The sequence below is a fragment of the Penicillium psychrosexuale genome, assembly GCF_028828465.1.
Source record: "Penicillium psychrosexuale strain IBT 29551 chromosome Unknown utg000003l, whole genome shotgun sequence".
NCBI classification, from domain to species: domain Eukaryota; kingdom Fungi; phylum Ascomycota; class Eurotiomycetes; order Eurotiales; family Aspergillaceae; genus Penicillium; species Penicillium psychrosexuale.
The window spans coordinates 662205-684958 of NW_026643188.1; the positions used below are offsets into that span (position 1 = coordinate 662205).

Genomic DNA, 22754 nt, shown 5'->3' on the forward strand with positions numbered 1-22754 from the left:
ACTTCTTCTCCTTGCTGTGTTCATGATGTGTGCTTGCAGGCGGTCTTTTGCCACTGTCACGTGAACCCTGTCCATTATATACTTTTATTCGGGCCCTGTTCTCTTTTTCTTTCCCTGCATCTCTTATGCATATGGATCTACATGGCTCTTTATCTTTCCTCTATGGTGTTTACTCGGTGGACTCGGTTGGTCCTCGTGGCTTGCTATTGATGGGGGCTTTACTGAACAAATGTGAAAAGCTCCCGAGAAAGATAATAATCCTTGAACGAATCCAACGACCTGAAATATTATTTAAGTATGAATGAAAATGTTCGACTTGCTAAGCCCATTGTATAATCGACACAACTCGCGGTTTCCGATACGTATGGTATCTCTCTATCACCATTGTGTTCAAGATATAGTTTTTCAAACAAGAACCATCTGGCACATAACCAATGTCTAAATCTATCAATTCCTCATGTAACAGTTCTCATACAACCCTTCCTTCTAATCAAGACACATCCCTAGCAGAAGGCAAAGAATCATCCTTAACCCCCATCCCACCAACCTCCCCAATCCCAAGCCCCCGACAAACCAATCTCGCAACCCTCTCCCCACTCCAGAACGCACCAGTAGTAGTCCCAAGCGCAACAAACGGCGCCGTATGCTCCCCAGCAAACCAAAGTCCCCTAACCGGACCAATCCCATCCCCAGACCTAAGAACCTCAACATCCACGTCCGCCTCCTCAACCCCAACCTGGAAATTACAATACGACCCATTCCCAGCAAAGACATCCTTCTGCCACTGCGTAGCAAGCAGTGCCACGGGCATACAATCCGGGTTCTCCGCGCTGTACCCGGGGAGCCGGGAGTAAAAGGGTTGCATTACGTCGATTAGGGATTCCCTGTATTCAGACGATGAGGGCGCTAGCTCCGAAATGCGGTTTACTATCTCTGCGCCGCTGTCGCCGTACGTGTAGAAGAGAAGGGTTGGATGGGCGTGTGGTTCTGGGAACGAGGCGAGCGAGACGCATTCTTGGTTCCATTCTATGTGTGCTGGGTGGTGGGTGTAGTAGGATGGTTCGAGGAATTGGGCGAAGACGGTATTCTGGGTTTGGGTTTGGGTTGTTGAGGTGCTGGTGTTTTGGGTGTGCCAGAAGGCACGCGGGAATGTCACGTAGACTTTTTCCAGTCGGCCGTATGAGATGTTGTTGATTGCTTTTTCGAGACGGGGTGGGAGAGCCGGTGTGAATGCCGAGGTGTTTTGCTTGAGCCAGCCCAGTGGGCAGGTTATGACTACTTCGTCGAAGTCGTAGCTTGTTCCTGTGGCTGTTGTTACGGTTACTTGGTGCGTTGTTGGTGATTGGTTGTTGCGAGGTGGTGCTTTGATGCTTGTGACGGGTTCATTGAAGCGGATTTCGGCTTTTGCAATGGCGGGTTTGGCGATGTGCTCTAGAATGCGCTTGTATGTAGATGCCACGATGAAGTTGCCTTGATGACGTTAGAAACTCTGCTATGCGTCTCCGGGCTGATTTGCTACATACTCCCGTCAACGCATTCTTCTAGACGGAAGAATTTCAAGCTCTGCCTGTCGACTTGATCACCGACATATGCACCCCAAAGCCTACAGGCATCGAGACAAAGCTGTTTCTCTTCATCTGAGAATTTGGTTTGCTGGACTCGATCGCAGAAGAAATCGAATAGACTTTGCTCGACGGGGATGCTTTCTCCATGGTGATTGCTGTATTTGAAGGCTTCTGCTATAGTGGTCCATACAAAGTCCTGGACTTTAGCGCTCACTTCGTCGTTGATAGGGTGGCCGTCTCGCGAGTAGGAGATATGCGCTCCACCCTCGGGATCATACATCACAGACCCCGTTTCTTCCGCTATGGTCATGATGGGGTTCTCCCCCGCGCCATGAATCCAATTGGGGCCTCTGAATTGAGCATTAGCTGTATACTTTCCAAGTCATAGTCATGTGCGTGTACATACATATCCACGATATGGTCTCCAACTGTTGATTGGTGCACCTAGCCGATAAGAAAGTTAAAAACTACTTGGCCTCTTGCAGTTGTGCCGGGTACAAGGAAGACATACTCTGCCACCAATGCGATCTCTTGCTTCTAGGATTGTTACTTGGGCTCCATTTTGCATGAGGATGTCGGCGCACCGGAGGCCTGAAATGCCTGCGCCGATGATGCCGATGTGCGGACTCGGAGCCATTCCGGAAGCAATTTAGGATATGCGGCTGATGCACCTGGAAATGAGGTCGGTGAATATGGAAGGTTTGACGATCAAGTGAAGATTCTTTGCATGTCATTGGGTGCTCGGATGATTAGTTACCGTTATCAACACCTGGGATGTCCTTATCAACGCCAGCTACATCGTAGTGGTTACAATGGGTTTACTTGAATTACAGGATAGATTATTCTGGAAAAGGCTCAATTGTATTGAAGCAATGAAGACATCACATCACAGATGCCAGGAAATGAAGGCACCGCAAAAACAGAAAAGGACGGAGTTATGACCAGCATAATAGAACAATGGATGGCCGCTAAAAGCGGGTACATCGTACGTACCACCGCCACTGCCGTAGAACTCCATGACGAACGCGCTTTTTGAAATGATAAACAGGACTGCAAATGAAAGGTACGAGTTGGAGGTAATGTAAGGGTATCAAGGAAAGTCAGAGAACGGAGCAAAGCGCCACCGAGTAAAGCAAAGATAAGAAGTTGTGGAGATCAACTCCACTATGAAACAACGTGGGAGCGCAAGTAGTACTTGGTCGTAGTAGACGAGGCGCGCAGGTCGGTTGGACTCGTATGAGACTGGGAAACACCCTTCAGTCCTCCCAAATGGTCTCTAGGTCGAGATCCTGCCGTCGCTCGGCACCACAGACACTCCATCGCTTGCGCTTCTCGCTCCGAGCTACATATCCGCCCGATCCCCCCCGCATTGTAGTGAATGAACTGGGTGCATCGGATGCCCCGCGCCGTCGGTTGGCAGTACTTGCCGCGTCCGCCGCATCAGCTGCGGCTTTCAGCTCCGCGATCCGATCCTCTTCAAGGGCCTCATTCTCAGCGTCGGGGATGTCGGGAATTGTTTCCAGTGACGAAATGCTGGGGCTTCGGGAGCGCAGGCTGGTCGGAGTTGAGGGGACGGAGATGGACGACACGGACCCAGGGTGGCTGGGGTAAGACTCATTGTATTTAGAGCCCAGAATGGGTGAGGAATGCAAGGAGGGGCTGATGGGAGTCTGGAAAGGAAGGGGTGAAGTCGGACGCAGGCGATTGATGCGGGGAAAAGTCTGCGGCATCAGGACAGGGGATGAGGCCGGCTGTGAAGACGATTTGGGATTGGTTTCTAATTCTGCGTTCTCGGAGATGGTTTCGGAGATGTTGAGGGCGCCCATGCGGTCGCTGTAATCGTCAGGGCGCATTTGCAGGGGAGATCTTTTCGCATCGACTGGTGCCCCGCGGCCATTGATGAAGATATAACGACCCTGGGAGTCCGGCCCTGGGGAGGAATAAGCGCGCGTCATAGACGGCATGCCCGGGATTCCCGCCAGTGATCGAGAGCGGAGATGCGATCGGGCCAAAGGGGATCGTGTCCGAGGTGATGCCGATGGTTCAGACAGCGAAAAAGTAATCATGACGTCCTCCTTATCCTCGGGGACAACGGGGATGACCCCGGTGTTGGTCCCAGGTTTGTGAGGGCGCATCTCTCCAGGTGTCTCCATGTGTAAAAAAAAGAAGAAAAAGGGGGGGAGGGAAAGAGGGTAGGTAAGTGAGTATTACCTTCGCATCATGGCATAGAGTAAAGGAGGAGACTCTTGGACCTGCCAGAAGCAAAAACGAAGGAGGCTGAGAAATAATATGATAAGGTCAAAGAGGTGAGAAGGGAAAAAGACGAAGGTTGACCGCATAAGAGGAGCCCATGGCCCAAGCGGAACTTCATTTTCAGTGAAAATCCTGATCGCACCAAATATCATCTGCGATTGCTCCAGAAACTGCCTGGTTGCTTCCTATGTTTGTTTCAACTGGTGATGAGGGTGTTCTTCTGAACAGAAGGTCGAAAGGGATGGTGAGCGGGGAGGCCGAAGTTGTGATTGCGCATCACCTCTCTCTCTACGATGATGTATTGAGTCCAGATTTTGCTGCTTTCTTGAACCTCATTGCTCTTCTAGTTTAACTATCGGGCTTCTTTGATTCATTTTCATAGCTAATGCAATATGACAGTCCCTCGCCGGCTCTATCCACATATCTACATATCCCACATGTTTGACAACTATAGGTATTTTAGGGTGTTTTTGGGTCTTTTTGAGATGAAGAGCTTCTCCTTGATGGTATCTAGAAGGATAATCATTAGCTATAGAATTGCCACCAAAGTAGATATGCCGCGACTATTTACGAGTGTATAGGCCGATAGCGTATAGGACCAGGGAGAGGGGATATGCTAACTAGACACATAGCATTTGATACAATTTTTCCAAATTACCTATTAGACACTATAGAAAGGGATATATAATATAAACCAAGGAAGAACCAGAATCAGTCTATTCCTCGCCCTCCTTGCACTTGGAGATGTTCTTGCGGACGTAAGTCTCCCGCACCAAATCCCCTTCATGTTTGAACACCACCCACTCACCCATACCATACTCCTCCGGTGCAACACGTATACCACGACCACCACCACCAACAATCACATTACCAGGACGGTATTTGGGATCCGCCTGCATACGCCGGATAGCAGAAACGTGTATCTCAGCATTCAGTGGAACATCCCGCACTTCACCACGAGGCAATGGCCAGCTAATCGGCTTCCACGACCCATCCGGCTGCAGGTCCATACGACGGAACGGCAACCATTCCATAATGCGCCACGTGATAACCGACATAGTAGGAATACCCTGGTTGAACATCAGGCAGTCATGCAGCAGGCCCTTCGTACTGGCGGTATATAGCGCATGCCAGAAGTCGCGACTCGCAACACTGCGTTCCTTATCATCGGGCATAGAGCGGAAAGCATCATCGTTATCAGCATCAGGCGCATCGCACCGGCCCGGCCGCTGGGAATTAATCTCTTCCCGGATGGGGCTATAATCACCGTCGAACTCTTCCAGACATTGGAACTGTTTCATCTTGCGCTCATCAAGCTCGAGTCCGGCCTTTTGCGCTTCTTGCGTCATCCACACGAGCGGCGCGTGACTCAGTGCCCATGACTCGCCGCTCGAGAGTGTCCATCCGCCGCCGATGTCTGCGTGGCAACCCGGGAACCAGACCTCGTGGATGTCTTGGTCGTCTTCGTCCTCGCTGGAATCGACCTCGAGAACGGGAATTTGCACCGAGAGGGTGTTGGAGTGCAAACTGTGAAAGGACTCTTTGCTTCGCAATGAGCGGAGATCGTCCGTTGACGCTTTGGGCACTACGAGCCTGCGTCGGGGAGAGCGTGCGCGGTATGTGTCGGGCTGCGTTGTCCCGTTTTCGCTCCCAGCGCGGGAGGTTTGCTGCGAGCCTGTGTGCGAGGCATGGTGCCCGGCGTGGTAGTATGTCTCTCCAGTGCTGGGCCCGTATCTGGAAGCATTGAATTCAGCCTCGGCATTCTCTTCTTCCTGTTGTTCCTCCTCGGGTTTGTCATTGACCCGAATGGCAGGAACGGTGTCTGGGACCTCCTCGTGGGGCTTCTCTTTGTTCTCCTGATGGAAGAGGTGCAGATGGTTCTTAGGCATTTGCAAATGGTGGCGGCGGTGTTTCTTTTCCTTTGGACGCGCGCCGGAGATTAAATCTTGTCGGAACTTCGCGCGGCGCTCATCAATACCTACGGCATGGCGAATCACCTTGGCCGAGCTGCGTGCCGTGTAAGGGAACTTGGTACGTTGCATCCACGCGGACTCAAAGCGCGGCACACTGTTGACAGTGTCGAAGAGACCCATGAAACGAATACGCGAGATAGGCCGACTGAACGTCTCACGGAAGGCCTTCATGTATGTGAAGAGCTTCTTCTTCTCTTCGCGCTCTTCTTCCGAGTCATTGGACCGCTGCTGCCACTTTGCGAATGTCTTCCATGCAAAGCGGACCAGCTCCTCGTTTCCTGCCTCGAGTAGACCGATATAGTCCAGCATCTCTGCCAGAAATCGCGCAATGTATGAACCACGACTAAAGCCGATGAAGAAGATATCATCGCCAGGGGAATAGTATCGCATCAGAAACTTGTACCCACCCATGACATGCTCGTCAAAGGAAGATCCGACCGCAGAGTCTTTGGCCTTTTGATAGGCGGACTTGATACGTTGGATTCGGCCATGGCTTGTCAGTGACTTCGACGTCACATATGTGCCAATGCCCGGCTGGTAGTAATGATACTGGTGGCTTTTGCTGCGGTCAAGCATCTGCGACTTCTTAGCATGGTCCAAACGCTTGGCTCGCGGTCCCACTTACGCGAAAGATCTTGAGCACATTGCTATCCGACTCGTCACCGGCGAATTTGTTTCCAGTACCATCAAAGCAAAGCACAAACTGCTTCGGTATGCCCGACGGGCCTTGAGTTTCATACCCATCAGCCATGATCGCGCAATTCAGTCGGTCAGACAAAAAAAGGTTCAAAACTTCAGGCACACCTAGTCAGAGCTGAAGGGGGCAATATACGAGGAAGGGGGAAGGCTCAAGGTTAGGATGACTCTTTTATGCAGCTGGGTACTCCGTACAGCTAGGATCATTGCACGAATCAGCGCCCTACATCGGATCTAAGAGAAGGGGGGTTTGCAGGATAACAATGTACAACCCACTAGCCGATCGCTGCAGTTTGTGAAAAATAAGCCAAACCTGGTTGACGGGCGGGCCCCCAGACTTGGCACATTCCCATCACAACATGGGCGGGCCTCTTTTTGGAATTATTTCCTGTCAACGTTCGCTGACTTGCCCGCAGGTGCAGGTTACACGAAACCCTACTTCGTCGTAACGGGGGTGCTTTCTATCCAATGGAGATGTGCCGGCAATAATTGCTGGATATGCGAGTTTGTTGCAAACAGGCCTGAGCCTGACTCGAAAAAAATCTGCACGAGGGATGCAAGTTGCGCGGCCCGGACCTGGGTACCTAGTGTATGAATTTGGAATTCCCATGATATGGAGCTGAAGAGAGACCAAAGCGAGACGTGCAGATCTTACTTTTTGCTACGGAGTACAGTAATCATTGGCCCTATGAGGGTTTGAAAGGAGATGATGCTAGGTGGTGCTCGGGTTATTGTCGATCATTCTCCACACAACCTCGGACCTCCTGGTCACTAATATTACAGCAATGATTCAGGAGGCGTAAGGGGTGAGAGGGGGCGTTCCTATTGAGAGAGTTCCGGCGCATCGGTTCGGTCTTGAGCGATCGGATCTAGCTTTGGCGCTAGCTTGCCATAGCATCGTATCGATCGATACGTATTGGTTCATGTTCCTTCACGGCCCAGGCCCGCGACCCACTGGTGAACCGTCATTTTTTTTCCTCGGCAAAGTCAGACTAGAGAAAGTTTCTCGAGGTGTCATTGTGATTATAATGACCTAACACAATCTGAGAATCTGGGATTACTGACAATATGGAAACTTAGAACCTTGTCATTTTCACGTGGAACTGTTCCCAGCCGAAAGGATTGTCAATACCCGAAAGGATTGTCAATACCCGAAAGGGAAGGGGAAGAAGAGTGGAACTTCCAGCCTTCTCTTTTTATCCCCCAAAAAAGGGAAGCGAATGGACTATTCAGCCGAACAAGGAACCATTGTAAATCGGTAGGTGATCTAGAGCATTTATGCATAGATTATCCATCCATGGATTGGTTATCCGGGAGCGGCCCCATGCAATGGTCCGTGGTTCGTCGAACCATGATAATGAAATATCACTCCTATCTCGACCATCTTTGCTTTTTCAAAAGGAGTCATCTCTGATTCTCTCATTCTCGCGTGGAAACTCCCGTTCTACCTAGGAAAAGCGCCACGAGGATGGTAGGAGCGACACGGGGTACGGAGTAAACAAGAACTAAGACCCTGAAAGTGGATGAAGTGGATGAAGTGGATGCCCCGAGATGGATCGGATTCTGAATAATTCGCGACGATGACTGGCTGGCGGCCCGTTCGTCACTTAAAATCCATAGTAAGTGGGTGAACAGGTGGGCCAGCGACGATCGAAACAAACGAAAACCGAAAAAAAAAAAAAGAAAGGTTTTCTTTCTTTTGTTTTTTTTTTCAAGGACACTTCTGCTGCTCTATCACATTACTATAGGGACCTTGCGTCACGCCTACGAAGTATGGATGTATCCTACACACATAACCCTAATTGGAGCAAGTTCTGAAATAGACAGCCAGCCACCAAGTACATTGGAATTTCTTTTTCTCGGAAAATCCAGAGTGAAAGTTGGAACATCCTCCCCCACTTGGTGTCGATTTATTTCGATCTTGAGATCTGTCTGCACTTCTGTGCGGAAAAAGATTACCTCGTACAGATGATGTACACCGCTGATTATAGACTCACAGTCATTGGTCGATTATCCGCTCTTCCGAAGCGTGCAATATAGATCTACATTTGGATTTGCTTTTCAGCTCTCCGGGTTATGCCATGCATACCGCAACCATGGCAATTTTATCTGATATTGAATCATATGATTCCACTTAGGCAGGGTGTTCGCGTATTCTGTACACATACTAACTCCAGCAGATGTCCCCTTTCTCGTGTACCAAGTCACAAATGATGATCAGTTACTATATTGAGATACCTCATCATCGAGAGTCCACTATAGAGACTTTAATTGGGAATTGAGCTTGTACCATGCGGGGCTGGAATATTTACTACAGAGAATAGGCCCCAGAAGAGATCGTCCTATTGCTCTCCATCAAATCAAATGCTGTCACAGTCAATCAGCTATTGACGATAGCAAATCCGCCACATTTCAGACGCTCCACAGTCCTGCAGCTGACTTGTGTCGCCTGAACAGCTCGTTTTAAAGAGCACCGTCGAGCTTCTGATTTATTCCCCCTTATCTGGCCCTTGGTACAACCTTGTATTTCTCTTCTGATTTTCTTTCTTCTCACAACTTGTCTTTGTGGTCGTTTTTCACAATGTTGAGGAGAATCTCTACCCAATTCAAGCGGTCCAAGGACTCTAAAGACTCTAAGGAATCCAAAGAATCCAAAGAATCTAAGGATTGCAAGGATTGCAATGGTAACATCGAGCCCAAGAGCATAGACAAGAGCAGCAGGCGTGCCTCTAAGGTCTTGCCAGTCCCGAAGTCCACCTCTACTAAGGAGGACAACCACATTGTGAAGCGTGCAGAGGTCGTTGCTGTATTTGAGAAATATGCGCAAGCAATTCACGCTTCGCAGGAGCCTCTGCCCAACCAAACCAGTGATGGCGCATACATGAAGCACGACAAGTCGTCCGGTCTGTTCAATGACATCAAGGCACTGGGATTCCGCGATGCCAACACTGTCAAAGACCTGATTTTGAGCAAAGCCTCCGGCGAACTTGTTGATGACAAGACCTACTTGATGGAGCGCATAATCCAGATGGTCGCGGATTTGCCCGGTAACTCCAACAACCGCACCGAGCTCACCAGTGTGTTCCTGGATGAGCTATGGAACTCACTTCCTCACCCACCTCTCTCGTGAGAAATCCTCAATTTGGAGACTGCTGTTCTGCAATTGCGCGCTAACGCTGTGAATAGTTACATGGGAGACGATTACCAGTACCGCTCGGCCGATGGCTCGAACAACAACCCTACTCTCCCGTGGCTGGGAGCTGCTAATACTGCATACTGCCGCACCATTTCTCCCCTGACCATCCAGCCCAGCGGATTGCCCGACGCCGGTCTGATTTTTGATACCCTCTTTGCTCGCCAGGAGTTCACTCCGCACCCTAACAAGGTCTCCAGTGTTTTCTTCGACTGGGCCTCTTTGATTATTCACGGTAAGTCGACCCCACTAAAATTTACAATCCAGGCGTTAATATGCTGGTTTCGTACATAGATATCTTCCAGACCGACTATCGCCAACAGCACATAAACAAGACCTCTGCTTACCTTGACCTGTCCATTTTGTATGGTGATATCCAGGAGCAACAGGATCTAATCCGCTCCCACCAGGACGGAAAGTTGAAGCCCGATTGCTTCTCTGAAGGTCGTCTGCAGGCCCTTCCTGCTGCCTGTGGTGTTTTGCTGGTTATGCTGAACCGTTTCCACAACCATGTCGTTACCCAGCTGGCTGAGATTAACGAGAATGGTCGCTTCAGCAAGCCCCGCCCTGGTCTGTCCGAGGAGGACACCAAGAAAGCCTGGGCCAAGCGTGATGAGGACCTGTTCCAGACCGGTCGTCTTATCACTTGCGGTCTGTACATCAACATCACTCTGTATGATTACCTGCGCACCATTGTCAACCTGAACCGCACCAACTCCACCTGGTGCTTGGATCCTCGTGCCCAGGTCGAGAAGGCCGGTTCCACTCCTTCCGGTCTCGGCAACCAGTGCTCTGTCGAGTTTAATTTGGCCTACCGTTGGCACTCGGCCATTAGCCAGGGCGACGAGAAGTGGATTGAGCAGATCTACTACGACCTTATGGGCAAGCCTGCCGAGCAGGTCACCATGCCTGAGCTACTGATGGGTATGAAGAAGGTTGAGGGTCTGCTCGATGCCGATCCCGCCAAGCGTACCTTCGCCCGTCTGAAGCGTGACGAAAATGGATACTTCGATGATGGAGAGCTTGTAAACATTCTGACACATGCCACCGAGGATGTGGCCAGCTCTTTCGGTCCCCGAAACGTACCCAAGGCTATGCGCTCTATCGAGATCCTCGGTATCGAGGCTTCGCGTAGATGGAACGTCGGTTCTCTCAACGAGTTCCGTAAGCACTTCGGCCTAAAGGCTTACGAGACTTTCGAAGAAGTCAACTCCAACCCCGAGATTGCTAATACTCTCCGTCATCTCTACGACCACCCCGATTACATTGAACTATACCCCGGTATCGTCACCGAGGAGGCCAAGGAGCCCATGATCCCTGGTGTCGGCATCGCCCCGACCTACACCATCTCCCGTGCTGTGCTGTCGGATGCCGTCGCCCTTGTCCGTGGTGACCGTCACTACACTATTGATTACAACCCCCGTAACCTAACCAACTGGGGCTACAACGAGTGCCGCTACGACCTCAACATCAACCAGGGATGTATCTTCTATAAGCTGGCCACGCGCGCCTTCCCTAATCACTACAAGCCAGACTCTATTTATGCCCACTACCCCATGACAATCCCCAGCGAAAACCGCAAAATCATGAAGGATCTAGGCCGTGAGCAGGATTACTCCTGGGACAAACCCGCCTTCACTGAGCCTCGTGTCAACCTGACCTCTCACGAAAGTGCCAGTCTGTTGATCTCGAATCAGGTGGATTTCCGTCCCAGCTGGGCCCGCTCCATGTCTGACCTCTTCGGCAAGGGCGAGTTAGATACGAAGCAGCGCGAGGCTATCGGCAAGGCTTTCAACACCGAGGAGTTCCCCAAGCTCGTCAAAACCTTCTACGAAGATATCACCGAGCGTTTGATTTCTGAAAAGAGTGGTCAGCTGGGCAAGATCAACCAGATCGATATCACTCGCGATGTCGGCAACCTGGCCCACGTTCACTTTGCATCCACTCTCTTCGGCATTCCCCTGAAGACTGAGCAGAATCCGCAGGGTCTCTTCACCGAACACGAGATGCACATGATCCTTGCCACCATCTTCTCCGCGCTCTTCTTCGACGTCGACGCTCCTCGCTCTTACTCTCTGAACAGAGCCGCCTCCGCCGTCTCTACCCAGCTTGGCCAGGTCGTCGAGGCGACCGTCAAGGCCGACACCAACAGCGGTCTCTTCTCTGGCATCATGAACAGCTTCCGTCCGCATGACAACGCCATCCGCGAGTTTGGAACAGAAGCTATCCGCCGCATGAAGGAAGCCGGCTCCAGCGCCTCCGAAATCACCTGGTCTGCAATCGTCCCGACGATCGTCGGCCTAGTCCCCAGCCAGGGTCAGGTCTTTACCCAGATCATCGAGTTCTACACCGCGCCCGAGAACAAGGCCCACCTAGCTGAGATCAACCGCTTCGCCAACACCGATTCTGCCGAATCGGACGAGAAGCTGTACCGCTACTGCCTGGAGGCTATCCGCCTAAACGGCACCTTCGGCGCCTTGCGCGAGGCCAGGCAAGGTGTGACCGTCGTGGACCACGGCAAAACTTACATCATCCAGCCCGGGCAGCAAGTATTCGCCTCCTTCGACGAAGCCAACCACGACACCAGCGTATTCCCCGAGCCCAACCAGGTCAACCTTGACCGCCCCCTTGCCTCATATCTCAACCACGGTCAGGGTCCCACCACCGATTTCGGCGAGCAGATCACCAAAATCGCGCTCGTTGCTATGCTGCGTGTCGTCGGCCGTCTGCAGGGTCTCCGCCGTGCTGCCGGTGCCCAGGGCCAGCTTAAGAAGGTTCCCCAGGAAGGTGGCTACTCCTTTTACCTCCGCGGTGACGGAAGTGCTTACAGTGCCTTCCCCATGTCGCTTAAGCTGCACTGGGATGGTCCTTTGGAACAGAAGAAGAAGGCTACATCTTCCTGAGAGGTCCCTTTTTGGGTTTGTCAGTTGAAACACCTTATATAACATTGCGGACATGCCATGTGGAGGTAATTTACTTGGGGTTGGCTATGATTGTATGCCTTTTTTTTTGACTGTTTTATTTTCGACGAACTGTTTGATTGACAGGATATCCGGAGGTTGTTGAAGCTTTAATAACAGCAGCGTAGTGTATAGTTCATGAATATCTCATTAATTCCAAATTTTCCCATTTGAGTGCGACTTAAAAATAGCTAAGAAGATCATTGCAATCGGTCTATCGAAATCGTCATAGCTGTTTACATACACCGCCTTGGGACTATACTGCCGCATCTTCTATCCTGGGGTCGAGCTATATTTGTTGCAACTCCAACTCCACAATTGCAGCATTCCACGACAGAAAACTCGCCAATCCTCCTAAAAATGGCTCCACCAAAGGCAGCAAAAGGCGAATACATCGAGACCGTAAGTGATCCCCCTAGCTTACCCTCCCAATTGAAACCACCAAATCCCCCAACCGACCCCAAAACAAAAGAACCCCCCTAACCCACCGAGAAAAACAGGACACAGGAAACAAGATCTCCCGACGGTCTCAAATCCACGGGACGCAACATATCATTCTGGGCGGCAAAACGGTCATCCAAGCCGAAGCCGTAATCCGCGGCGACCTATTCCGCACGACAACACTTCCCCCTCCCACCGATCCAAACAACCCTTCCGCGCCAGCAGCCTCGAGCCCCAGCACGCCCAGTGTAGCGATAACGGTCGGGCGATACAGCTACATCTCCAAGAGCGCGATCCTGCGCCCGCCGAGCCGGCTACACCGCGGCATATACTCGTTCTACCCGCTCAAGATCGGCGATCATGTTTTTGTCGGCGAGGGCGCGGTTGTGGAGGCTGCATCGCTCGGGAATCATGTTCATGTTGGGAAGGGCGCTGCTATAGGCAGTATGGCTATTATTAAAGACTATGCTTATGTGCTCGATGGCGCGGTTGTCCCGCCTGGAATGGTGGTGCCGAGTTGGTGTATTGTTGGTGGGAGACCGGCGAGGATTGTCGGGGAGGTTGGGGAGGGATATGGTGTTGAGGGGGCGGAGGGAGGTATGGCTAGGGAGAGGTATCGGGTTGTTGGACGGCCTTGAGGGGTTGGTGGGTTTGTTTTGGCTTCTTTTCTGGTTTTATGATACCCCCCATGCTACTTCCAATGTTGTGTTTTTGATATATCGATTTGTATGCTAATTAAGTATCCCCTGTGGTAGATAATCGGATTTTGTCTGTATATACATGCTGGCCACAAAAAGTACAACTAACCCATATTCTCCACCTGGACTGCGCGTTTGAGCCGCAACTCGTCGTTTTTGTTAGGGAGACCAATCTCTTCAAACGCCATATCATCGATCCAACGTCCATTGGGCAGAACAGGTCCATACGGCAACTTGGAAGAGAGATAGAGCCAGTCGAGAGCATTTCCCACGGTACTCACTTCATCACTTACATTTTGCATGCCGTATTCCGACATGCGGGTATACAGATCGTGATTTGTCCAGAGCTCAAACAAGCGCTGCGCCACAGCATCGGTATCGCCGACATCAACCAGGAACCCATTCTTCCCATGCGTCACTTGCAGCGGGATGCCGCCAGCACGCGTGGCGATGACTGGTTTGCCTTTGTGGATTGCCTCGGAGACTTTTACCTCGAAACCTTCGGATGTAGATAGTTGCAGTGCGATAGTCGCCTTGGAGAGAATGGTGTTCAGGATTCGGTCGCAGGGCCGCACCCGCATCGCGCAGATCAGATGGCGGATATCTGGGACTCTTTTGTCCAGGTAGTCGACTATATCGTCGTAGATCCGCCCTCCGTCGGGGTCATCTACTGAGCGGTCGCCACAAATCACTAGTTTGGGAGGGTGCATATCAGGCGCTTCGGCTACTAGTTTGTTGTAGAATTTCTCGTACGAAACTAACACATCCACGATGCCTTTTGACGGGTCGAACCGCGCGATCTGGACGATATATGAATCTATCTCGTGTTAGTTTTCGCTGAAAGATCTGATCATCATAACTAGTTCTAGTTCAGGTACTAACCCTCGGGCCATTGGATAGTTGGCATATCCGAGATGCGACAGCCTGTATTGAAGATGCGGCCATAGTACGCGATGTCCCAGTCGCGCATGGTTTTGTTCAGCCCGTCCAGCCTATGTCCCGGTTAGATGCAAGCAGATTATCTGACTTCGGCCCTTACCAGTCAGTTGATGCAGGCATATAGCCTACTATCTCTGCGGGCACATTCCGCGGCACGAAGGCGCTCACAGGGTGACTGATAAAACAGTCTGCTTGTTTAATACTATCCCACAGGTATGCCCAGGCCTCCGCCTGTGGAGAGCCAGATATTGCAACCAGATCACTTCGAATTTGAATGTGGCTTCGAAATATAACTGGTCGATTTGGCGCTAGTTTCTTTGCGATAGGAATGAGGCCTGGCATCTGGGGATCGTCGACGATTACGACATCTGCGCCGCCCTCTTCTGGTGAAAGCAAAGGTCCGCCTGGTCTGGTCCAGTATCGCCTGGTATTCTCCTCAATCCACTCCGTCAGGAGTTTTTTGTTCTCTGGTGTTAAGCGGTCATCTTGATCGGCGACACCTTGCAGGATATTGTGGTTTGTTTTGGTCACCCGGAAGACGCCTGGCCGTGGTTTCGGGACATACCTGCAGTCATTGGGTTAGTGCTTATATCCTTAGACACAGATAGCGGCACAGACACACCATTTGATGTTAGCGCCCAGACAATGTGAAAATCGCAAGAGAGCATGCCGCATCAAAGCCACACCACCACCCTGAGGCGTGGAGCTGAAAAATGCCACTTTGGTATTGCGTTCTTTCAATTCATTGGCGTAGTGCTGCATCGCGGACCAAGTCCTATCCGAGACGGTTTTCTGGAAATCGCTCAGATCCGCCATTTGCACATGGTAGGCTGTGTCAACTTCCACGAGCCCGAAGAAGCCCACTTGTAGCAGGGGCATGTTGTCCGGTCCAAATAGCCTGTGCGCACTTAGACCCAATGGCTCCTTTATGACATTGAGCGGAACCAACTAACCTAACACCTTTTCGCGCCATGGATTCAGCCTGTTCGTCGATGGTCTTTTCACTCCACCCATTAGATCCCGGGTCTCGAGCCTCGCTAAGCTGTCCGATGCTGACTCTGTCTATTAGTGTTGTATTCGACAAGACTAATGGAAGGATGTCGAGCTCCGCCCAAAGGCGAGGGCACAGTCGAGTGCAGTGATTTGCAACATGTTCAGGCATTGCTACCCCGATAATTTTCTCCAGATGATTCATGGAATATGCCCTCAGCTCGGAAATGATGAAGTCGGTGGCCTCCTCTGTGGAGGCTTGACTAGGGGAGAACTGTTTCTCGATGAAGTCCAGTAAATATGTGGTATCCCGGATTGCGATTGCTATAGTTGACGTATGGCAATCATGAAAGTTGCTAGAGATACCGGCGTAGATAGTCTAGTATTCCTGTTAGTATTGAGCATTCAAGAAGTGGCTTTTACTGCTACTTCGGAGACGTTCATACATCTGACGGTGGCCCTAACCAAGCGTTGCGCTTGTACTGTAGCGCAAGTCGACGCTGCTGTGTGACTGAGGCATGGCGTTCGAACGATTGTCCTTCGCCGGGCATGATTCTTAGAAATTCCAAGCAATTGAAGTTATCCAAGAAATAAGATCAAAAAAGTAGCTATCCCGTGAAGTTGACGAGTGACTTCATTTCATCATGACGTAACGTCAGTTCAGCCTTCTCGAACCTATTTCACCTGTCCATGGTTACCATATAGAATACTCGGATGTGTATATAAATAGTAGAAGTGTAATTGTCATCGAGTAACGAAGTATCTTATAAGCGAGGTGACATGCTGCACTATATTTAGGAAACTGTTAGTTCCGATTCTATCTCGAGAAAGCCAGAGAAAAAGAAACAAAGACGGCTGCATGCGCCAACGAACAGAATTGATTTCTAGAACTTCTAGTCAATCCCCTTAGACCACTCGGCTAAACCGCTAATGTATTTGTTGGAGAAATAGGCCAGTATATACCTAGAGGCTCCGATATCAGATGCATCTTGCTATATATGGCGGATATGTGTGTTGAATAGGTTGAATAGGTGGTTAAGAATTCTTCTGATCGTTAGAATTGGCATTACATCCTGATCAAATGACATTTGTTCGCAATTTGTGCTTTATGAAGGGAAAGGTCGGAGTAATTCCTCCGTGGATGAGGAAGGTCACAACCACGGTTCTTACGATTTAATGACATCGGAGAAGTGTTTTGATAGTCATCTGAACTATATTGTCCATGGAATCGGTATAACTATGAATGAAACAAGTTCGAGAATGATTTGATATACATGAAACCAAAGCCGAGAGGATGAAACTGCCCCCGTGGACCTCGTGGAGAGGAGATGATGAGTAAGCCCAGCCCAAGCCCCTTTTCTAGGTTCCCCCGCCTCAGGGAAATTGGATTGAAGGTCTTCACGCACCAACAAACCTTCTTTTCTCCTTTTCCTGTCCTTTCGTTGACAGAGTCATCTGAATCGAAGTCCCTTTGCACGGAAACATCCGGTGCCTTTCACTCTCTCTTCGAAACGCGCAATACATAAGGCGGGTCGCAATTGTTGATATTCCGCCAAGCAGCTCCTGAGCACGCCCGACACCGCGTCAAATCCTGCAAAAATGGGTGGACAAGTCTCTAAGATGATGGGAAAGATCTTCGGTACCAAGGAAATGCGTATCCTCATGTTGGGTTTGGATGCTGCTGGAAAAACTAGTACGATTCCTCCTTAGATAGAGACCCTGAGCACGATTGGCTAACATTTCTTCAGCAATTCTATACAAACTTAAACTCAGCAACCAGGACGTGACTACTATTCCTACCGTCGGATTCAACGTCGAGAGCGTGACCTATAAGAACGTCAAGTTCAACGTTTGGGATGTCGGTGGTCAGGACAAGATCCGACCGCTCTGGAGACACTACTATTCCGGTACACAAGGATTGATCTTCGTGGTTGACTCTAGCGATACAGCACGCGTGGAGGAGGCTCGCTCGGAACTGCACAAGATTATCAACGACCGTGAAATGAAGGATGCTCTGCTTCTGGTATTCGCCAACAAGCAAGATGTTCCTGGCCGTGCGTATCTCCTGTTCCTGGAATCCGATGAATATGTCCGCTGACCCACTCCTAGACTTAAGCCCGGAGGAAGTTACTCAGCAGCTTCAATTGACTAAGCTCAAGGACAAGTTGTGGTACGTTGCGCCCAGTGTTGCAACAGATGGAACAGGTATTTTCGAGGGTCTTGTAAGTCGTACCACTGACCTATCTCCTTGGAACTGTCAATCTAACCATGCTATCTCTTACTAGGCCTGGCTCTCAAACAATGTCAAGACCCAGCCCCAGAAATAAGATACACCGCTGTGATTCCGAGAGGCGCTCCTAGAGCAGCTTCGATGTATAACATCTCGCATTCTCAAGTGTTTTTCTTTTCTCTTCATGTCCGTGTTCTGATGACAAGACCATGCAGCATTTGGGCTTTTGTTTTTGTTTTTCTTTTGTTGGCCTCAGTTATCTCGTTGCGTTTACCTGTTTATCTTCACTTCTATGATATCCCCTCTGTTCTTATATGGGCTTGTTGGGTCCAATTTAATACTTTAATTCATTTTGCTCTTCATCTAGCGTTGTTATTGTTTGTATACCCTTTTGTGGATGCGCTCCCTTATGCACATGATTGGCTACAGCGGAGACAAGATAGACAAGTTCTGGCATTGGTCATAAAAAATATAAACAAATGACATACTTCTGATTGAAGTGCGTTATCAAATTCGCGTCTTGTCGTTTCCACGGAGCCTACCTCCGCATTAGATCTAGATGTTCATATAGCCATCAATTCCAACCCAGTCAGCTCGTTTCTCCAGTTACCTCAATATGACGATAGCGGAACTCCTTTCCCCATCATGAGCCAATATAAATATAATGATAGTTTCGCTTGACTGTTGCACTCTTTCTATCTGCAAATACCGGAAGACTCTACCTGTCCACGCAAATTTGTACAACTCAGTACATATTCTCGGAATATCCAATTCCACACGCCTGCAACCAACAACAATGCCTCATTTCAAAGAAGGAGACAAGGTCAATTACAAGCCGGTCGGCGGTATGATGAACCCTTTTACATATGCATGTCCAAATGAACCACCGTCTAACAAAATCCAATAGGCCCACAATCCAGAACCAGCATGAGCGTCGGACTCGTTCGTGAGATCCTGGGGGGCCGCAGCTCGTCAGACGAGGAGACACGCTATACGATCGAGAACTTGCACACCCACAAGACCTCCTCCATAAAGGAGAGAAACATCGAGGGACCGGCGGAGTAAACCGATGTCTTTCCATTCCGGTGGGAGATGTATATTGACTTAGCATACTAAATTGAGCTGAATTGCTTTGTCTAGAGGTTTCCAGAATTCCAGTATAAGCCAGTGTAGAATTAACTTACTACGTCGAGGTTTAGACCACCTGTATCTTGGTTGGATTTCTGTCTTGTAATATACTCCGTACATGGGGTCCCACCCGCGTCATGTTCTATTCTTGGAATCGGGGATCGACGGCTATGTATACGGAATGTAGATTGGCGTGTCTGGAATTAGGGCTCGGGAATCAAGTCACAAGAGTGGAGATAAAACTGATTTCGAATATGACTGTACATCCACTAATACAGCTCAACAGTGCTCAGAACCAGTTTGTCTGGTTTCCATTCTGACTCAAGAACAAGCCGCTAGATTCAGCATCCAGATTCTCAATCACTTGAAGGCCCTTTCGAACACTTTCCTCGGGCTGGATTTGCCCCGTGAGCCCTGGCTCCACTGCCTGAAACTGCGACAGCATACCGGCAAGCGCTTGAATTAATTCGGCCGGTTTCTCTCCTGCAAGGCTGTTAGGTTTTATCTCTAATACAGTGACAGATATGACTCCTTACCCCCTTCCCACGTATCAACCCATCCAGGGCTCAAAGCAAGCACCTTGATTCCTTTCGGCGCAAGCTCCGCTGCGTACTTGGCAACTTGCACATTCATTCCAGCTTTCGAGACGGAGTATGCGACAGCGTAGCTGACTCCTGACTTGTTGATGAGATCCATGTCCGCCATGGCGCTGGAGATATGCACAATCTTCTTCTGGGTGCCCTTCTCGATCAGGGGAAGGAAGGCATTGGTCGCCCACAGACCTCCATAAATCCCTGTGCTAAGCGATGGCTCAAAAATCTTCCGAGTGGCTTCAGCATCAAAGGGAATTTGGGACGGGTTGAGGCCCATGGTAGCCATATCAACGGCGTTCGAGTTGTGGATGAGAACATCAAGCTTCCCACCTGTGGTGGCAGCTGCGGCCGAAGCGGCATCGAGAATGGACTTTGGGTCTGTGACATCGCCCTTAATAGCATGGACATTGGGATGCCTGGCGGCAAGCTCAGAAATTCCTTGCGACTCGGGGTTGCGCACAATAGCCAGGACTGTGTTGTCTTTGTTGGCGGCGAGTTGACGCACGTATTCGAGGCCAATGCCCTTGGAGGCTCCGGTGATTGCGTATGAGGCCATTTTTTATTGAATTGATTTGGTTGAATTGCTATGCTGATGGTTCTATTTCGATATTCGTTATTGACTCGTATTATATACTTCGGCGAATCTATAGATCATTACAAATCGGCGCCGACCGGACGCTCCGGTCCTCCCGTTTCCCCCTCCGATTGCTCAGCAATCGGCTTATCCACCTCGATCGGCCGCTCCGTTTCCAGCAGCGACATCATGAGCGCCAGAGTCCCTGTCAAAAGAAGGGCCTGTGTGGCTTGCACGGCCGCTAAGGCGAAATGTACACCGCAGGCTGCTGACCTATGCCAACGGTGCGCTCGTTTGGGCAAGGCATGCACGTACCTTGACCTCCCGCAGACGAAGCGGAAGCACAAGGTTGCACCAAGGTGATTCGTCCCAACACAAAAAGCGCTGCTTTCATTAATAACGGATGCAGCCGTGTAGATGTACTGGAGAAGAAGGTCGACCAACTGATGTCACAGCTGGCTACCTTGACCCAACACACCGTGATGACCCCGTCCGATACTCTCAACCCGCCCACCCACGACTCGGCCTCTAGTCATGACCCGGACTTGGATTCGGTAGACACCGACGCGCTGCATGCTGCTGCTCAAGATCCGTCACACGGTCCCGATCCGCCTACTACCTCTGCGATGGAGGGCCAGCCGACTATCGTTGATCGGGGTCTTTTGAGCGAAGCCGAGGCTGAGCGCTTAGTTACGAGTTTCCAGCTTGACTTTATTCCTAAATTTCCTTTTGTTCTGCTTGGAAGTGGTGAGACGGCTGAAAGTCTGAGGCGTACACAGCCTTTCCTCTTTTTGTGCATCGTGGCTGCCACTATCGGCAGTGCGTCCCCTCTTCGCAAGATCGTCGCGGATGAAATTATGAAGCATGTCACCATGAGAATCGTGGCACGATCTGAGAGAAACCTCGAATTACTCCGTGGTCTGCTTGTTCACAGCGCATGGTACTCATATCCTGGGGAGAAAAATCACCCGCGGCTTCTGCTGTTGATTCAATTTGTTGTTTCTATTTCACAGGACTTGGGGCTGCACAAAAAGACCAATTTAACTCTAGATGAGCAGCGGGCATTACTTGGCACATACTGGCTGTCTTCTAGGTGAGGCTGTCTGCACTAATAGATGCAGCTCTAACTAACTGCATCTCAGCCTCCATGGAAGTCTCGGTCGGCTAACTAGCATGAGCCGAGATATTCAAATCGATAGGTGCACTTGGGGTTTATCATCAACCGAGCAAATTCCAGATCGATGGATCGCACCATTCATTCAGATACAGTCTTTTTTGGCAACATTGGATGACGTCCATGCTTCGATACAGCCAAGCGGTGGGACAGTACAAGTCCAGGTCATGCATGGCTGTCTGCTGCAACAGTTCAATAACTTGAAAGCGTCCGTGGAGAAAGACCTCGCCGGGATTCCTTCGTCAACGGGTATGTCAGGGACCTTAGATGATTGGCTGGGATTGACCGATCTCTACAGAGAATGCAATACGCACAGAACTCAAGTACACTGAGGTACGCCTCGAGGAGCTATGTCTTCGAGAAGAACTGTGGACTATGGAATCTACCCACGCAGTCCGCATCACCATGTTAATGAATATGATTCAACGGAGCAAAGAGCTCATTCACACGATCAGAAACTTGCGAATATCAGAAATCAGTCAAATGACAATATCGACAAGTGCTCGTTTATGTATTGGAGTGGGCTACATTCCCACTTTAGTATTTACCCTGCTCAATCTCATTACTGGCCCTATTGACTCTTCCACCGAATCCCAAGCCCAAGCTGTCATCGATATGGCAGATTACCCCAGTCTTGTCACAGAGCTTGCCAACACGTTGGATGTGAGGTTTGAGGGCATGTCTACTGCAGAAAAAGAGACAGATGTTGTGGGTAGTCTCTGCAATAAAATGCGGCAGCTTGCTCGAAGTTATCCCTACCAAGTCAGAAATATCATTGGAAATGCGCTATCTCAGGATGCAAGGCAGGATGTGTCTATGGGGGAAGTTCCTCCCAATGATGTTGCTATGGCATCTACAGTTTGGCCGTCGATATATGGCGACTTGGACGGCATATTCCCTATTGATGACATTCAGTGGGATTCTCTTCTGAGAAGTTTCACTGAAATTACTAGTACTAGCTAGTCTAGCCGATACGTTCTTCATGAAGCACCATACAAGTATACAATGTAAACTAGCTTCAGTGTATTTGCTTGGAATATGTGCATTGTCATTCTTGAGATTTATAAAAACAACGATGAAAGCAATTAAAAAGTCGACGGTTATATAATGCACTGTGATTCTGCTGAAGATAAAAGGTTGTTTGCGGGTATTGTGTTGAACCAAGCATTCCTAGAGTTCCAAACACGGAAGAACATCATTAAGAAAGCCCTGAGACCAAGTGAAAAGACCCCCCAAAAGCACAGCAGACAGTTTAATTATAACACTGGTTGAAGAGGCGAAGGTGCCTCCAAGGTTACAATTTCAGGTGTATTCCACTAATTGGAGACGCTGCTTGCGTCCGCATCA

The 22754-nt window shown here is 49.9% G+C and overlaps 10 protein-coding genes across 10 annotated transcripts; 5 read left to right on the plus strand and 5 right to left on the minus strand.

Moving 5' to 3' along the window:
• Positions 1-490: 490 nt before the first annotated feature.
• N7518_004166 (flavin monoamine oxidase family protein) lies at positions 491-2202 on the minus strand (the record flags this gene model as incomplete). Its single annotated transcript, XM_057185093.1, has 4 exons — positions 491-1470; positions 1524-1915; positions 1972-2009; positions 2077-2202. The coding sequence occupies 4 exons, from the start codon at positions 2200-2202 to the stop codon at positions 491-493; spliced, it is 1536 nt and encodes a 511-aa protein (XP_057041863.1).
• A 619-nt stretch (positions 2203-2821) lies between these two features.
• Positions 2822-3718, minus strand: N7518_004167 (uncharacterized protein; the record flags this gene model as incomplete). Its single annotated transcript, XM_057185094.1, has 1 exon — positions 2822-3718. The coding sequence occupies one exon, from the start codon at positions 3716-3718 to the stop codon at positions 2822-2824; it is 897 nt and encodes a 298-aa protein (XP_057041864.1).
• Positions 3719-4534: 816 nt separating this feature from the next.
• N7518_004168 (T6SS phospholipase effector Tle1-like catalytic domain-containing protein) lies at positions 4535-6542 on the minus strand (the record flags this gene model as incomplete). The annotated part of the gene is made up of 2 exons (XM_057185095.1): positions 4535-6367; positions 6417-6542. 2 exons carry the CDS (start codon positions 6540-6542, stop codon positions 4535-4537), a joined length of 1959 nt encoding a protein of 652 aa, XP_057041865.1.
• A 2526-nt stretch (positions 6543-9068) lies between these two features.
• On the plus strand, positions 9069-12583 carry N7518_004169 (peroxidase/cytochrome P450 family protein; the record flags this gene model as incomplete). Its single annotated transcript, XM_057185096.1, has 3 exons — positions 9069-9613; positions 9674-9915; positions 9975-12583. The coding sequence occupies 3 exons, from the start codon at positions 9069-9071 to the stop codon at positions 12581-12583; spliced, it is 3396 nt and encodes a 1131-aa protein (XP_057041866.1).
• A 417-nt stretch (positions 12584-13000) lies between these two features.
• Positions 13001-13719, plus strand: N7518_004170 (dynactin subunit 5; the record flags this gene model as incomplete). Its single annotated transcript, XM_057185097.1, has 2 exons — positions 13001-13042; positions 13141-13719. The coding sequence occupies 2 exons, from the start codon at positions 13001-13003 to the stop codon at positions 13717-13719; spliced, it is 621 nt and encodes a 206-aa protein (XP_057041867.1).
• Positions 13720-13883: 164 nt separating this feature from the next.
• ccg9 (putative trehalose synthase (Ccg-9)) lies at positions 13884-16259 on the minus strand (the record flags this gene model as incomplete). The annotated part of the gene is made up of 6 exons (XM_057185098.1): positions 13884-14596; positions 14662-14771; positions 14819-15283; positions 15341-15616; positions 15672-16087; positions 16155-16259. 6 exons carry the CDS (start codon positions 16257-16259, stop codon positions 13884-13886), a joined length of 2085 nt encoding a protein of 694 aa, XP_057041868.1.
• Positions 16260-17307: 1048 nt separating this feature from the next.
• On the plus strand, positions 17308-18035 carry N7518_004172 (ADP-ribosylation factor family protein; the record flags this gene model as incomplete). The annotated part of the gene is made up of 4 exons (XM_057185099.1): positions 17308-17401; positions 17457-17762; positions 17818-17930; positions 17994-18035. 4 exons carry the CDS (start codon positions 17308-17310, stop codon positions 18033-18035), a joined length of 555 nt encoding a protein of 184 aa, XP_057041869.1.
• Positions 18036-18734: 699 nt separating this feature from the next.
• Positions 18735-19003, plus strand: N7518_004173 (uncharacterized protein; the record flags this gene model as incomplete). The annotated part of the gene is made up of 2 exons (XM_057185100.1): positions 18735-18783; positions 18846-19003. 2 exons carry the CDS (start codon positions 18735-18737, stop codon positions 19001-19003), a joined length of 207 nt encoding a protein of 68 aa, XP_057041870.1.
• A 352-nt stretch (positions 19004-19355) lies between these two features.
• N7518_004174 (SDR family oxidoreductase) lies at positions 19356-20215 on the minus strand (the record flags this gene model as incomplete). The annotated part of the gene is made up of 2 exons (XM_057185101.1): positions 19356-19549; positions 19603-20215. The coding sequence occupies 2 exons, from the start codon at positions 20213-20215 to the stop codon at positions 19356-19358; spliced, it is 807 nt and encodes a 268-aa protein (XP_057041871.1).
• Positions 20216-20422: 207 nt separating this feature from the next.
• On the plus strand, positions 20423-22370 carry N7518_004175 (Zn(II)2Cys6 transcription factor domain-containing protein; the record flags this gene model as incomplete). Its single annotated transcript, XM_057185102.1, has 4 exons — positions 20423-20592; positions 20643-21326; positions 21376-21656; positions 21706-22370. 4 exons carry the CDS (start codon positions 20423-20425, stop codon positions 22368-22370), a joined length of 1800 nt encoding a protein of 599 aa, XP_057041872.1.
• Positions 22371-22754: the final 384 nt, after the last annotated feature.